Consider the following 13,739-nt stretch of genomic DNA (forward strand, 5'->3'; position numbering starts at 1 on the left):
GCGCATGCGCAACATGGTAGCCGCTCTTCAAGGTAGAGACAGGAAAAGGAAGAGTTAAAAGATCCAATGGATCTAACAGAAGTGGAGTCGCTATGCCATTTATTTCCCCTGACTTTATCTTTAGCTTCACGTTCTGGGCACGGAGGATGATCGAATAGGCCACCTGGAAGATAAACAGGCTTTCTCTTTCTATAGGAGAAATTAATAATAATGGACTAAATTTGTATGCTTCCACCACTCAGGGCGGCTCACAACCATCAAACGTCAATAAAATCAATAAAGCAAATATCATTTAAGAATATACTTATTGTTTTGTTTTGTTGTTGTTTTTTCAAAATAGTAAATATCTTCATTTGGTGCCCCACCTATTTTACAAGAGAAAATTGATAATATCTTCCTCTCAAATGCTATACATACGGTATAAATTTGCAATGAAAGAACTGAATCCATTGTATCCTATCTGGTATTTTTACAATTATTTCCATTTTTTCTACTTTCTACATTTTTTTTTTGAAAAAGTTTTAAAACAAACACAATTTCCCCACAACCCCCCCTCCCAACCCCCCTCCCCCTCCCCGACTTCCCAGAGCAGAACACAAGGTATTTCTATTGACCTTTAACAATAAACTAAATTGCATAGCCAATCATTAAACTAACACCCCCTAAGAAAAAATTCTTAACCCCCCATATGTAAAATCCTATTTCTTAAACATAATACTTCTAATATCACTCATATAACGCTTATACAAATAAAAGAAATCATTCATAAGCTATTTGATATTTTTTGGTTTGATACTTATTTTGTATATAATCAATCCATCTTCTCCAGTCCTGTATATACCTTTCTTGTGTGTGATCCTTCAGATATGCTGAAATTTTAGCCATTTCAGCTAAATTAGTTACTTTCAATATCCAATCATCAATAGTAGGCAAAAAATCCTTCTTTCAGTGTTGTGCTACCAACAATCTTGCTGCTGTTATCAAGTTCAAAATCAATTTAGTCTCTACAACTGTACAGTCCGTAGTTATAACCAGTAAGAACAACTGTGGAGTAAATTTCAGTCTCTTTTTAAGAATATTCTGCATCACCCACCAAATCTTTATCCAAAATGCTTTGATTTTTCTACAAGTCCACCATATATGATAATAAGTTGCGTCGTCACAGTCACATCTCCAACATTTAGCTTGCACATTAGAATACATACATGATAATTTTTTAGGATCTAAATGCCATCTATAAAACATTTTATAAAAATTTTCTCTTAAATTTTATGCTTGTGTAAATTTCACATATACTTATTGTTGATAGATAATAAAACGGAATTATTTATTAAGAAACATAACAGTATTCAAAATGTACTAAAATCGTTGATTTGTACTAATTTTAAGATTTTTCCTTCCATATATGAGCTAACAAATAGACAATTCAACCATACAGAAAACTCTTGTATAGAAGACAAAGTTCTTCCTATGTAGAGCATGGTAGCCCGTGGTTTCTACCTATAGCGACTACCTCTTCGAAGCTTTTGGTAGCAAATGCAAATCTTTGCAACCTTCAAAATGCTGTAACTTCACCCAGGAAACCATTTTCATCTTAAAGACAGTTTTCACATATATGTAAAATCATTGAAAAGGGTTTCCATGCTAGGATTATTATTATTATTATTATTATTATTATTATTATTATTATTATTATTACTAGATAGTCTTGATGTAGGCAGTAAAAATCGATTATTTTAGGATAATATGTTGTTATATGCCACCCATCTCACTCTGCACAGCAACCCAATATTGATAATAAACTGGTTAACTAGTGTACAAGTGAAAACCGTTGTAGCTTGCACAATTACATATATAAACCTACAGAATGGGAAAAGTGGAAAATATGAGAATGAAATCTGAAAGTGGCTCTCCTTGTATCTCTCTCTACTCCTTAAAAGAATGAATCTTTAGTCCACCAGCGCTGAGCGCTTGCGCAGTACCGTAGAAAACGGAGAATTTCTTTAGAACGAGGCAAATGCGCAGGCGTAACATGCGGAGGAACAGCCGCCAGAGGTCGCTACGACTTCCAATTGGAACACGTCTTTTGTATCTTTCTCACACCACCCCATCATTCTGGGATTATGATTGGTTGCCATAATACTCGAAGGGCCCGCCCAAGAGCAGTCTTGTTGCTGTGTGGGTTTGTTAAAGAAACGAGCCGTTGCACTCTGTATAGATTAAACAGGAAAAAAACAACTATCCTTTGTCCTGAGTGATTAGAAATATAAGAATTGAGTGTATAATTTATGCTGCTGATGGAATAGGAAAAGGTTTGGGTTCCCTATAAACATTGAAATATTGTCCCCACCCCTTTATGATAATCGATGGAAAAACCCTCCTCCTCTTGCCACTCCCCGATGATGTCACTTCGGAAGCAGTTGCCAGAACGTGGAGGAACGTAGCTTCCGCTTCAAATGGCGGATGACCCAGAACTGATATATGGGAAGCATTTCTCTATGACGTCACTTGCTTCTCTGGACTCTTCCGCGAGCCCACACGGCTTCAGGAATTTTGGTCACGATGGGAACCCGTAGGAGCCTGCCAAAACGTTGGAACTAGTTCCCTAGGCGACGGAGGAACGCGGTTTTGATTTAGATCCCGTTTAACTCGGTCCTTTTCTCCGGAACAACCATGTGAGGTTAGGCCGAAAGAAGGAGCGACCCGGAGAAATTCGGGAAGCATTAAAGTATTCCTGGAGGGAGGAAAATCCGAGAACCGTGGAAAAGGGCCTTGCAGGGTTCGCGAAGTGTATAGTGCAATCTCCATGCTTACAAATATTAACTGAGCAACATCCATAGGGTGAAATGCTGATGGGAAATGATTTTAACCCGTTATGCGGTTGAGAAAGAAAGGCCGGGTTAAGGATGCTTTGGTGCTTTCTAGCGCCGTGTTTTTCAAACTTGACAATTTTAAGATGTATGTGGACTTCAACTCCCAGAAGTCCCCAGCCAACAATTGCTGCCTTTGGAATTCTGGGAGTTGAAGTCTGCATAGCTTAAAAGGGGCTAAATTGAAAGACACCATTCTGGGGTGCTAATTTTTTTATTTAATATTCACCATGGGGGGAGGGGGGGAAGCAATTTGGGCTAGGAAATTGTGCCTAGTAAAGACAGCTGTTGAATTCGGAACCTGCAATCATAATGGATCTGAAAAATGATTTATATTTTCATTACAAATTCATTAGCTAATCGAAAATCTGAGGTGCGTATAAAAGTTACAAGGTCATTGGCACTCTGCTTTTGAATAGGGCTTGCTTTTCTTTAAATTTATGCTACTTAAAAAGAATGGTATATGCAAACAGGACTGGTTTTTTTATCAGTCCCATTATGTTTATGTGGTGCAATTTATTGACAATATTCTCTTTCTCTTAAGGCTGTTTGACATCTATGGAGCCTCCAGACTCATTTCCCAACTGAGGAATGGCAGTAAGTGCAGCACCTATCGTAGATCTGTTCAATAATTCTCCTTTTCTGGTTCTCCATGGGAATGGAACTGCACTTCATAAATATACTTACAGATCAGTTATCTTAGAAGCCCAGAGTTCAAACCCAAGTATTTTGAATATTGAGTGTTGTGAAATAATCTCAGTTTTAAGCATTTGATAACTATATCATATATTTAACATATAACACAAAATGCACTAAGCATGTCATAATATGGGCTACTTGGTTGTATTTGGAGCATTAAGATGAAAGATTACCTGACTTTCAAACTTTTGATTATTGGAGGAGCTATACATTTGGTATACAAAGACTTTCCAGTCAGAGCTGTTTGATTTGTTAATGTTTAGTTGAGGTTTGGTCTAATGGTTAAGGCATCAGGCTATAAAGCAGAAGACTACAAGTTCAAGTCCCATCTTTGTCATTAAAGCCAGGTGAATGCCTTTGGGCTAATTCCTGTCTCAGCTCAGTCCACTTACTGTTAAGAAAATAGGAGGAGGAAGGTATGCTGGATATATTCCACCACCTTGACTTATTTATAAAAATAATAAAGGCAAGATATAAATTAAATAATAAATCAAAATCAGATATTGGATTTACGGTAAGTGGTCTTGCATGCAACTCCATTTATGCTTCCTTTACTCCTCACCCCTCCTACTGTCAACCTACCTTTGACTTTTTCCATCTTACAGACTCCACCGCTGAATCCTCCACCAGATCTCCCCTTTGCTGCCACCTTGTTCCTGCCCCTCCCTGCCATCGTTTTCTTGGTTGTTGGTTCCTACCTGCTGCTCCTCATTCTGGTCCTGGTCCTCAGACAATGCCTACTGGTAACTGGGAGAAGCAATAGAGACAGTCAGTGGTTGGGGATTTAGAGATGAAAGGATAAGATTTGAACTATTTTCCATATTAATACTGCTCTTATTTCCGAAGTTTTCCATTAGAAAATGAGCAAAAACAATGCATCTAGGCATTAATCTTATGAAATCCTGACTGGCTTCTCATTCATGCAGATTGCATCAGTTATTACATATAGTCAGATATGTTTTCCACTGTTGCCTTACTTACTTACCTTAGCTTTTCTCCAAAAATTATCAACATGCATTGTTGCTGCTTAGGCACTTATGGATTACAGATAGTCCTCGACTTACAACCATTTGATTAATGACAGTTTAAAGTTACGAGGGCACTGAAAAAAGTGGCTTATGACCATTTTTCACACTTTGCAACCGTTGCAGCCACGTAATCAAAATTCAGACACTTGGCAAACTGGTTCATATTTATGAGGGTCGCAATGTTCTGGGATCACATGATCCCCTTTCGTGACCTTCTGACAAGGAAAGTCAATGAGGAAGCCAGATTCACTTAACTGTGTTACTAACTCAATAACTGCAGTGATTCACTTAACAACTGTGACAAGAAAGGTCGTAAAATGGGACAAAACTCAGTTGTCTCACTTAGCAACAGAAATTTTGGGCTCAATTGTGGTCGTAAGTCAAGGGCTACTGTAATTTGCAATATATAAATCCAAGAAAAAAATTATATAGAAGCTTTGACCAGTGAGAAATCATAGAGATGGAATTGTTTTTTTCTAAGTAGTTCTTTTGTAATTAAGCTATATCTTGTTTTGTTTTTTAATACTGCTTCTCAGGCCAGAGGTTTTTGTGCCAATTGCTGTTCCTGTGAGAAGCGATCTTGGCCATCTATGTGTGAATGCTGTATGGCTTGTGCCGAATCCTGTGACTGTGCCCTTCCCACTCCAGCCCATTGTCTAGATCACTGCTGTTCTTGTACTAATGTGAGTTTTCTCAATGCCTTTTTTTTTCTAGAGTAAGAAGATAGCTAGTTTAGATAATTGTTAGGTCTGTGCTGAATGTCTACAGGAAAACCTCCAGCCTTTAGCAAATGTTACAGGTGCCTGTAAAATGGAAAATGTATTTTTGATCCAATCTGAAACAAATACATTGTGTCTTTTAAGTTTTGTAAAATTATTCCAGACAGCTGTGGGTCAGTAGGATCAAAAGCTTGGAAATTATGTTTTTTCTGGATTTGGGTCAAGACAATATCCAAAGGGTGCTGGTGTTGAATTTAGATTGGGGAGCAGCTTTATTTGGCTATACAGATAATTCTTTTTGAACGACCATTCAGTTAGTGACCATTCAAAGTTACAACAGAATGTTATAATAAAAAATAATTCAAATTTTAGAATATTTTGAATAATAATGAGGGAAGAAATAGCCATAGTTAAATAAATGATATTGAGGATAATAATATATAGACATATATCAGATCGATGATATGAGAATTTAGGCATACTGTAAATTGTAAGTTATGATTTTGATGAAGACGCACAAAAGACTTGTAACCAACCGACACACTGTTTGCAATTGAAGATGGCTTTATATATGTTTGTTTAAAAATAAAAAAATAAAAAATAAAAAAAAAAGTTACAACAGTGCTGCACAAGGAGCACTTGCAATAAGTCCTCCTGGCTGCAACCATTGCAGTGTCCTGTAGTCATGTGATAATGATTCAGGCACTTGGCCACTGATTCGTAATTACAACATTGTAGCATCCTGCTGTAACATGATTGTCAATTGTGACCTTCACTGCTGGGTTCCACTGGGCAAAATCAATGAGGAAATTGGCAGGAGGTTGCAAATAGCAATAGCACTTAGACTTATATATCACTTTACAGTACTTTACAGCCCTCTCTAAGCAGTTTACAAAGTCAGCATATTTCCCCCAACAATCTTGGTCCTTATTTTACTGACTTCAGAAGGATGGAAAGCTGAGTCAACCTTGAACCGGTGAGATTCGAACTGCTGGAATTGGCAGAATTAGCCCGCAATACTGCATTGATGCTGTAACTGCACAAGATTCACCTAATGACAGCAAATGAGAGACTGCCACAACTGCCGATTTAGAGTTGCCCACAACTGCCCGTAGCCACTGCCACATACTACACTGCAAAGGGGTTGATGAGTAAGTGGAGGTTGCAGAGGGCTGCCGATGTGCCAATGCAAGCACCTCCCAAATCCCAACTGTGTGTTGTGCTGAGGTGCACATCCTATGTGTTGATTGGTTGATCTGACTTCCTTTTCTGTGCTTTGCTATTTGGGGAACCAACTAACCAGAACATTGAAATTTACTGACATATAAAAGGAACACCTATGCAACCATCCCCAAACAACATCTGCATAAATTCCATCTCACATGCAATGCTGGAGAAGTCTCCAGACTTAAATTGTCATGGCCATATGACATTCCGCTTTATGACTGTATCACTTACTGATGGGGTTGCTTCTTGAGAACTACGTGTATTCTTGAGTGGCCTTTATTTTATGATGGAACCAGATTATCCAAGAACATACCAGTCATGCTATAAATATGTCACTAGATTTCTGACTACTATAGAGAAGACAGCAGCCTCTTAGAATGAAGATTCTAGCCATGGAGAAAATCATAATTTCTGGATATCTAGATGTGTAGGAAAAGTTATATCAGTGAATAAAATGTACTCAATTGAACACCACTTTTTGTTAGCTTTTACAAGTAGGATTGCTTTAAAAAGTCCAGAAATTGCCCTTCTCAATAAAACAGACAAGGGACAATGTCTATTTTAAGGATGAGATGTCATCTCAAAGCCAAGAAAAATTAATTAAATTTTGAGCTGAAAAAGATAAATGACTGAGAAATAAACTAATACATAGTGAAGTGATAATCATGAGGTTATGCTTAACAATGAATGGAACACAGGTAATTCTTGATTTGCAACCTGCCCATTATGGTCATAAGTTATGACAGCCATAAAGTAGGACACCCAATTTTACACCTTATTGTGGCAGTTGTTAGGTGAACCCCATGATTGTAGAGCAAACCCATTGTTTGCTATGGACCATTTTTGCTAAACGCTAGAGGTAAATATTGGGTTTCAACAAAAATGTCATAAAACATGTTCAGGTGACTGTGGGATGCTGCAAACGGTCATAAATACAACCTGACGTCTGGTCACATAATGGCGGAGGGGGTTGGCCATTGGAACTTCGGAACCAGGTCATAAGTAGCGCTGGGGAGCTCTGTGGTAAATTTTAATAATTGCTGAGCAACCAGTCATAAATTGAGAACTACTTGTATAATACCAATTTAATTGACTATTCCCGAGCAGAAAAATAGTGCAATTTATCTCAATCTTCAGTGAGTAGAAACTCTGAAAGAAAATGAATCTGCATTCAAAGTGACTTCCAGCTGATGTCCTTGATGCTGCCTATTATCTCTTCCTTGAACACAGGTCACAATTCCAGCAGCTTTATGCTAATCACTCTGCAATATTGCTCCATGCCTTCAGTTTGAAGGGATTAGTAGATTTTGATGGAGAACATTCTCTGGCTTAACAACATATGATTTTTCACTTCCCAACAGGGCTTGGAACCAAGAAGTTGCTCCTTTCCACGCCTGTGTCCACTTTGTGACTGTGCCTGTACATACCAGCCCCCAGACTGCCAGAATATCAACTGTATTTGCTTTGAAATCAAATTGCGTTAAGGGATCTTAGCTTTCTAAATAAAAGAGATTTGTATCTGAATGCATGAAAAAATGTAGAAGACTGCAAGTGATGGTTAATACAGTAAACTGTTGCTCACATTGGCAAAATTAACTTTTGTGTTGCCAAGAGACTTAAAACTTTGCACTTCTTTTTAGTGTTTTTTTTCCAAAATACTATTGATTTTTATAATGCTTGTTTGATATCATGTTTTATATGAACTCCTGCATTTTATAATAAATTGATTTGTCTATCCCGTGTTTAATCTTTGTATATGCATTAAAACAATGGCCCCTCACCTTTTGGGCACCAGGGACCGGTTCCGTGGAGAGAGATTTTTCCATGAACCGGAGGGGGTGTGGTTTTGTGTGCTGCCTGCATCCCATGGGTGGGATTGTTTGTGTGGCCTGTTTGTGTGTTCTGGCATGCCACGGTCCAGTGCTGGTCCTCTGAATTGGGGTTGGGGACCCTTGCATTAAAAGACAAGCAGTATAGATGTAGATAAACAGTAGATATGTATAAATGCAAACTTCAGTGAAGAGTTTGAATGCCAATTTTATGGAAGTGCTTGGATATTCATATGCACTTTGGTAGTTAAATATGTTTATAGCACTAAAAAAAGGTATTTGATTACACAATTTCATTCAACTATTCAGCCAATGTATTTTTCCCTATTCCATGGTCACAAAAAAGTCTTCCTTATCTAAATCATTTTATTAGTTGCAATCTGGAAACTCAAATGAATTTTGATTGTGGCATAAGTAAGCACTCTGCAATTTTGAAATTCCTGATTTGTGCGGGTCTGCAACTGAACCAGTATCTTGGAAGCCAATGCAGCAGAAATATGTACAAGGAAATAACTGGGAGTATAACAGTTGGAAGGGATCTTGGAGTCCAACCCTTTGCTCAAGCAGGAGACCCATTTCAGACAAATCGTTGTCCAAAGTTTTTATGAACTCCCACTTGAGTACATCTTGGCTGAATCTGCACATTATGCCAAGCCATCATGGATCCAGTTTGGGTTACTATGTTGTGTGATTAATACACAACACCACAGTCGTTTATAAGCTGGCTTAATGTTTTATGACGCGGAACTCCAATAAGCTAGTTTATTCAAACTATAGATAAACAAGCCGTGGCTTAACAGGATATGTGAACTACTAATTTTCTAACAAGTTCAAGTTTAAAGAAAATTTATATTTTAAGCTCACATTTCCCTACCAGGGAATTTAAAAACTGCACTTGAAGAAGGGTAGGTTGAAAGAGATATGGGTTCACCCACTCAGATTCATGCCTGAGCAGGAATGCCAAGCTCTATGCTGTCTCTTCAGCCCCTGCTTGGTACTTTGTATCACTCCAGCTATTAAAAGTTGTCTTGCTGTTTTTTATCTTACAGTGAAAGATACTGAGGTGCCACATTTAGATAGCACGTAGGCCAACTTTTTGCTGTTGGGGCCAGAAGCAAAAACCTCTGCACCAGTGAAGCTTTGTGCTATTATGCCAAGTTGCCTAGGGCCGTTAATCTGTTTGTGCAAGGACCCAGATAGCCCAACTCACATGTCTGTAGCTGCATAATGCTGTTCCTCACGTAGGTAAACAAATTAAGGCAACTGCTATCTTGATTGCTGTCTTTGTAGCATAGCCAGAATTCTTTCAAGAGATCAAATGTTGCTCTCCAAAGCCAGGATTCTTGATTCAAAATATCAGTATACAGCATCAAATGAGCTAATATATATATGTGTGTGTGTGTGTGTGTGCGCACACACAAACTCGCGTGTACCTTTTTCAGAACAGTACAAAAATATAAACAAGCAAAACACCATCTTTTCACATGTATTTATGTACTCACATATTGAACTAAGGGAAATCCTGTGCTTATTTGAGTAAAGATGCAAATGACTTGAGGGCAAAACAATTTGAAGGGCAATGGACAAAACCAATGTAAATAATGATTGAGGATTAAGGTGTGAGGGTCTTTGGTCTTAACTGACTTAAAAGATTGCTGCTATACCTCCCAGACTGACAAAATTAAGTCTAAACATTTGCGCTTAGTCAGATGACCTTATAACAAGGTTAAAGCCCACTGAATTATGGTGACAAAGATACACAATTAAAACAAATTGATATGGTTATGTTCATTCTACAGGTAAGCCATGGTTTGTTTCACTATTTATTGAATAAATAGAAAAAAATAAAGACAAAAATGAGTGATACCAAACATAAATTGTTACGTTTGTTGAAAATTCTGAAAGTGGATGAGAATTGTAATTATACAACATCCTTCTCTTTTAAGATCTGGACACACTAACACCAGCCTTAAACTTTTGAAAAGTTCTTAGTTGTTGGCTTTTCCCCGGGCACTTGGAATAGCTGGATAAATATAAGTTGTTGAATTAGGCATCTGGTTTTTCTTGTTCATTGTATTGTTTTATTGTGTTTCTTATTACTGTTAGCTGCCCAGAGTCTTATTTCATGAGATGGGGAGCCCGTAGATTGTGTGTATGAGAGAGAGATAAGATTTAGGGTTGAGCCTGTAGGGTGATTAGAGATCTTAATTCTCCATTCCTATCATAGAAGCCAATTAGTTCTATATACTCTGGCCCTGCCATTTGACTTGGTGCAGCTTTTATAATTACTGCTGCTACGGGATGCTGTTATCAGATGTCCTACCTTTAACCCTAACATGTATGATAGATAGGGGTCCCAGAGCCTGGGAACTTGCCTGGTTAAATTAGTGAGAAAATAAGGCTGATAAAAATGTCATAAATTATATAGCACCAATTTGGTAGGGTGAGACTAGGGAAATCAGTCCACCCCCTTCCCTTCTTCCTTTGGGAGCCAGATCAATATCACAAGGTGTACACAGATTTCACAAGGTTTACACAAACAACAAAATGTTTAAAAAGCTTTTTTCTAATTTGAAGTAAACATCAAAGGTAAAGATAAAAATAGAGAAATGTGAAGATCACAAACAGCATCTGAAGAGAATTTCCAGTCGAGAAAAATATGCAACAAAAATTAAAACTCCACTAAGAATTACAATCACTGACCTGCTATAGAGAAAACAGACCTAAGGAAAGAGGAAAAGGGAGAGGAAGGGGAGGGGGAGGGGAGAGAAGAAGCTTTTAAGTTCAAATTTGCTACCTATTCTTTGGAAAAATTCCCTGCTAGCTTCCCTGGATTTCTTAGATCTTTAATTCCAGCTTTTGAACAGTGGGCATCTGAGAGACAAACTTGAAACCTCCAGCCTTTCACTCTATGGGTTCAGCCACAGAACTTTATTTTAATTCACAAAATAAACTTACGTATAAATCAAGCTCTATTTCTGATGACAGCCTAGTTACAAACACTTATTTTCTTGCCAACAGAATTAGTTTGCAGAATTCTCAGTTTCTGAATTCTCATTTGGTCTAGACTACATCCTGAAGGTGTTTCTTTCAAGTCCTGACTAGGCCTGGCCTTTCTCAGGATATTAGCTTACATAAATAAAGTTATCCATCTGAAAATGAATTATAAGACCTGTCACTGGCATTTGTTTCTATTTTTTACTGATATTCTTGGTCCTCTGAATAAGTACCAATACCAAGGAGCACTGGAAGTATCGAAAATAATTTCTTTATATCTTTCCCTATGAGTTACCCATACCAATCATCAGGAGGAGTCAAAAAAGTCAAGATGGTGGTCACAACACAATCGCAACCTTTCTCTTTTATAATATTTGGCACTAAAAGGGATCAAGGCTATGTGTGGTCATAGCCACTATTTTTAGTTTTCTGACCCATCCTGCAGACACAACTGGGCAGCAATTAATCTTAAATACTGGTTTTTGATCAGCAAACTCATGGCCGAGTGGACTGATACGTTAATATTTACAGGTTAAATAAAATACCACCTATTTTCATTTATCTGTGAAAGTTTCCAATAATCTAGTCTAATATAATGCTCATGCCCTGAGTTCAGAATTGTGCTCCTGCTTATTGGAAACATCTCTTAATAATTGTACCCCTAATTATATGTAATATATGTAACTTCTTTTTTTTTTTAGCAGAGTTTACTTTATTGATTAGCCTTTGGGCCATATTAAAGTGCAGAGTTCCAGACACAAATTATTACTAAAATCTGATAAAAACAATTTAAAATGGAATTGGATAAAATACGATTTAAAATGAAATTGGAATAAAATACGATTTAAAATGAAATTGGAATAAAATATAGTTTAAAATGATAGCTTTGATTAGCCTATAGGCCATATCAAAGCACAAGGTGCAAACACATATCACCAATAAAAACTTATCCAAACAATTTAAAATAAGTGTAGGGTAAAATACAATAGTTATAGGATAAGATACAATATAATTTAATACATAAATATATAAAATAGAATAAAATGACATAAAATTATATTTCGGTGTCACCCTTACAATCTACCCCAATCAGTCCCACGTATACAGATCTCAACCGAGAGATGTTTAAGTATTGTGCTGTGTTAAATATTATTTTCAGGTTCTGGCCACACATAAAGTAAGTTGTTTTGATATGGGGATCCCAATGGATCATTGGTACCAAGGTACCTGTCTCTCACCCCCTCATACAAGCAACAGTCAAACAGGATGTGAGCCAGGTATTCTGCCTCTGCCGCTCCGCAAATGCAGAGACGCTCATTGTAAGGTATAGAATGGAATCTCTCATATCTGACCATTGTGTCAAGCTGCTTGAATCTCGCTCACGTAAATATCTCCCTAAGATGTTTTGGGAGTTGTAACTTCAAATAGCTGCCTACTTGAAAAGTATGTTTGTATTTGCTCAGCCATTTCAAATTACCCACTTTACTAAGGATAACTATATCATTTTGTGCTTCTATATTCTTAATTCTTTGGGCAGCTCTTTTTTTTTGAATTGTTCTCCTGTTATGCAAAAGACAGGAAGGCCACAGCTTCTTACAAAATTTGTTAGTTTGGTGATCCAGGAGATTTGTGATTGTAATTTTATTTTTTCTAGTAGATATAACTTGGGGAGTCTATCAGTCTCCATTTCATTGACTTTGCACCGGTATATGCTCTAATTTTGGATAGTGCATGAATTGTCTGAATTCCAAGTTCAGTTCTAACTGCTGCAGCAGATGTTCTTGGATCAACACCCAAAATACGCCTCAAATGCTGGGACTGTGTTTGTTCTGGGACTGTGTGGTTGAATATAGACCCCAAACCTCTGCTCCATACAAGAGCATGGGGTAACCTTAGCTTTATATACTTTAATTAATGGGGCTAGAGACCCTGGGTAACTTTGGTTCTTTAGATTAAACAGTACTCTGAGTGTACTCCGTTGATGATGGCAAGCCCAAGATCCAGTCTTGGAAAAGCTTATGCCTAAATATACAAAGGTGTTAACTTGTTCAATTGGTTCACTGTCTAATTGCCACCTATGTCTCTGATGCTGTTTTCCAAACACCATTAACTTCCATGTAACTTCTTGAATTCCTCATACCGTACAAAATTGACTACATATTTCCATATTTTTATATACTTTTAATGCTCCATGTACTCTACAGCTTATGCCAAATAGATAGATAGATAGATAGATAGATAGATAGATAGATAGATAGATAGATAGATAGATAGATAGACAGACAGACAGATACGTAGATACGTAGATACGTAGATACGTAGATAAATGATAGATAGATAGATAGATAGATAGATAGATATAGATAAATA

General features: G+C 37.3%; 1 protein-coding gene across 2 annotated transcripts; it reads left to right on the forward strand.

Moving 5' to 3' along the window:
• The first annotated feature begins 2,440 nt into the window (after positions 1-2,440).
• LOC117666754 (uncharacterized) lies at positions 2,441-8,278 on the forward strand. 2 transcript variants are annotated; one of them, XM_034419646.3, is made up of 5 exons: positions 2,441-2,680; positions 3,415-3,467; positions 4,175-4,312; positions 5,134-5,280; positions 7,905-8,278. In XM_034419646.3, the coding sequence occupies exons 2-5, from the start codon at positions 3,462-3,464 to the stop codon at positions 8,025-8,027; spliced, it is 414 nt and encodes a 137-aa protein (XP_034275537.1). In that variant the 5' UTR covers positions 2,441-2,680; positions 3,415-3,461; the 3' UTR covers positions 8,028-8,278. The 2 variants fall into 2 exon arrangements, with proteins under 2 accessions (XP_034275537.1, XP_087750010.1); XM_087893884.1 differs by having other exon boundaries at positions 2,492-2,675.
• The last annotated feature ends 5,461 nt before the right edge of the window (positions 8,279-13,739 follow it).

The sequence above is a fragment of the Pantherophis guttatus genome, chromosome 4, assembly GCF_059756535.1.
Source record: "Pantherophis guttatus breed Tessera chromosome 4, ASM5975653v1, whole genome shotgun sequence".
Classification (NCBI taxonomy): Eukaryota; Metazoa; Chordata; class Lepidosauria; order Squamata; family Colubridae; genus Pantherophis; species Pantherophis guttatus.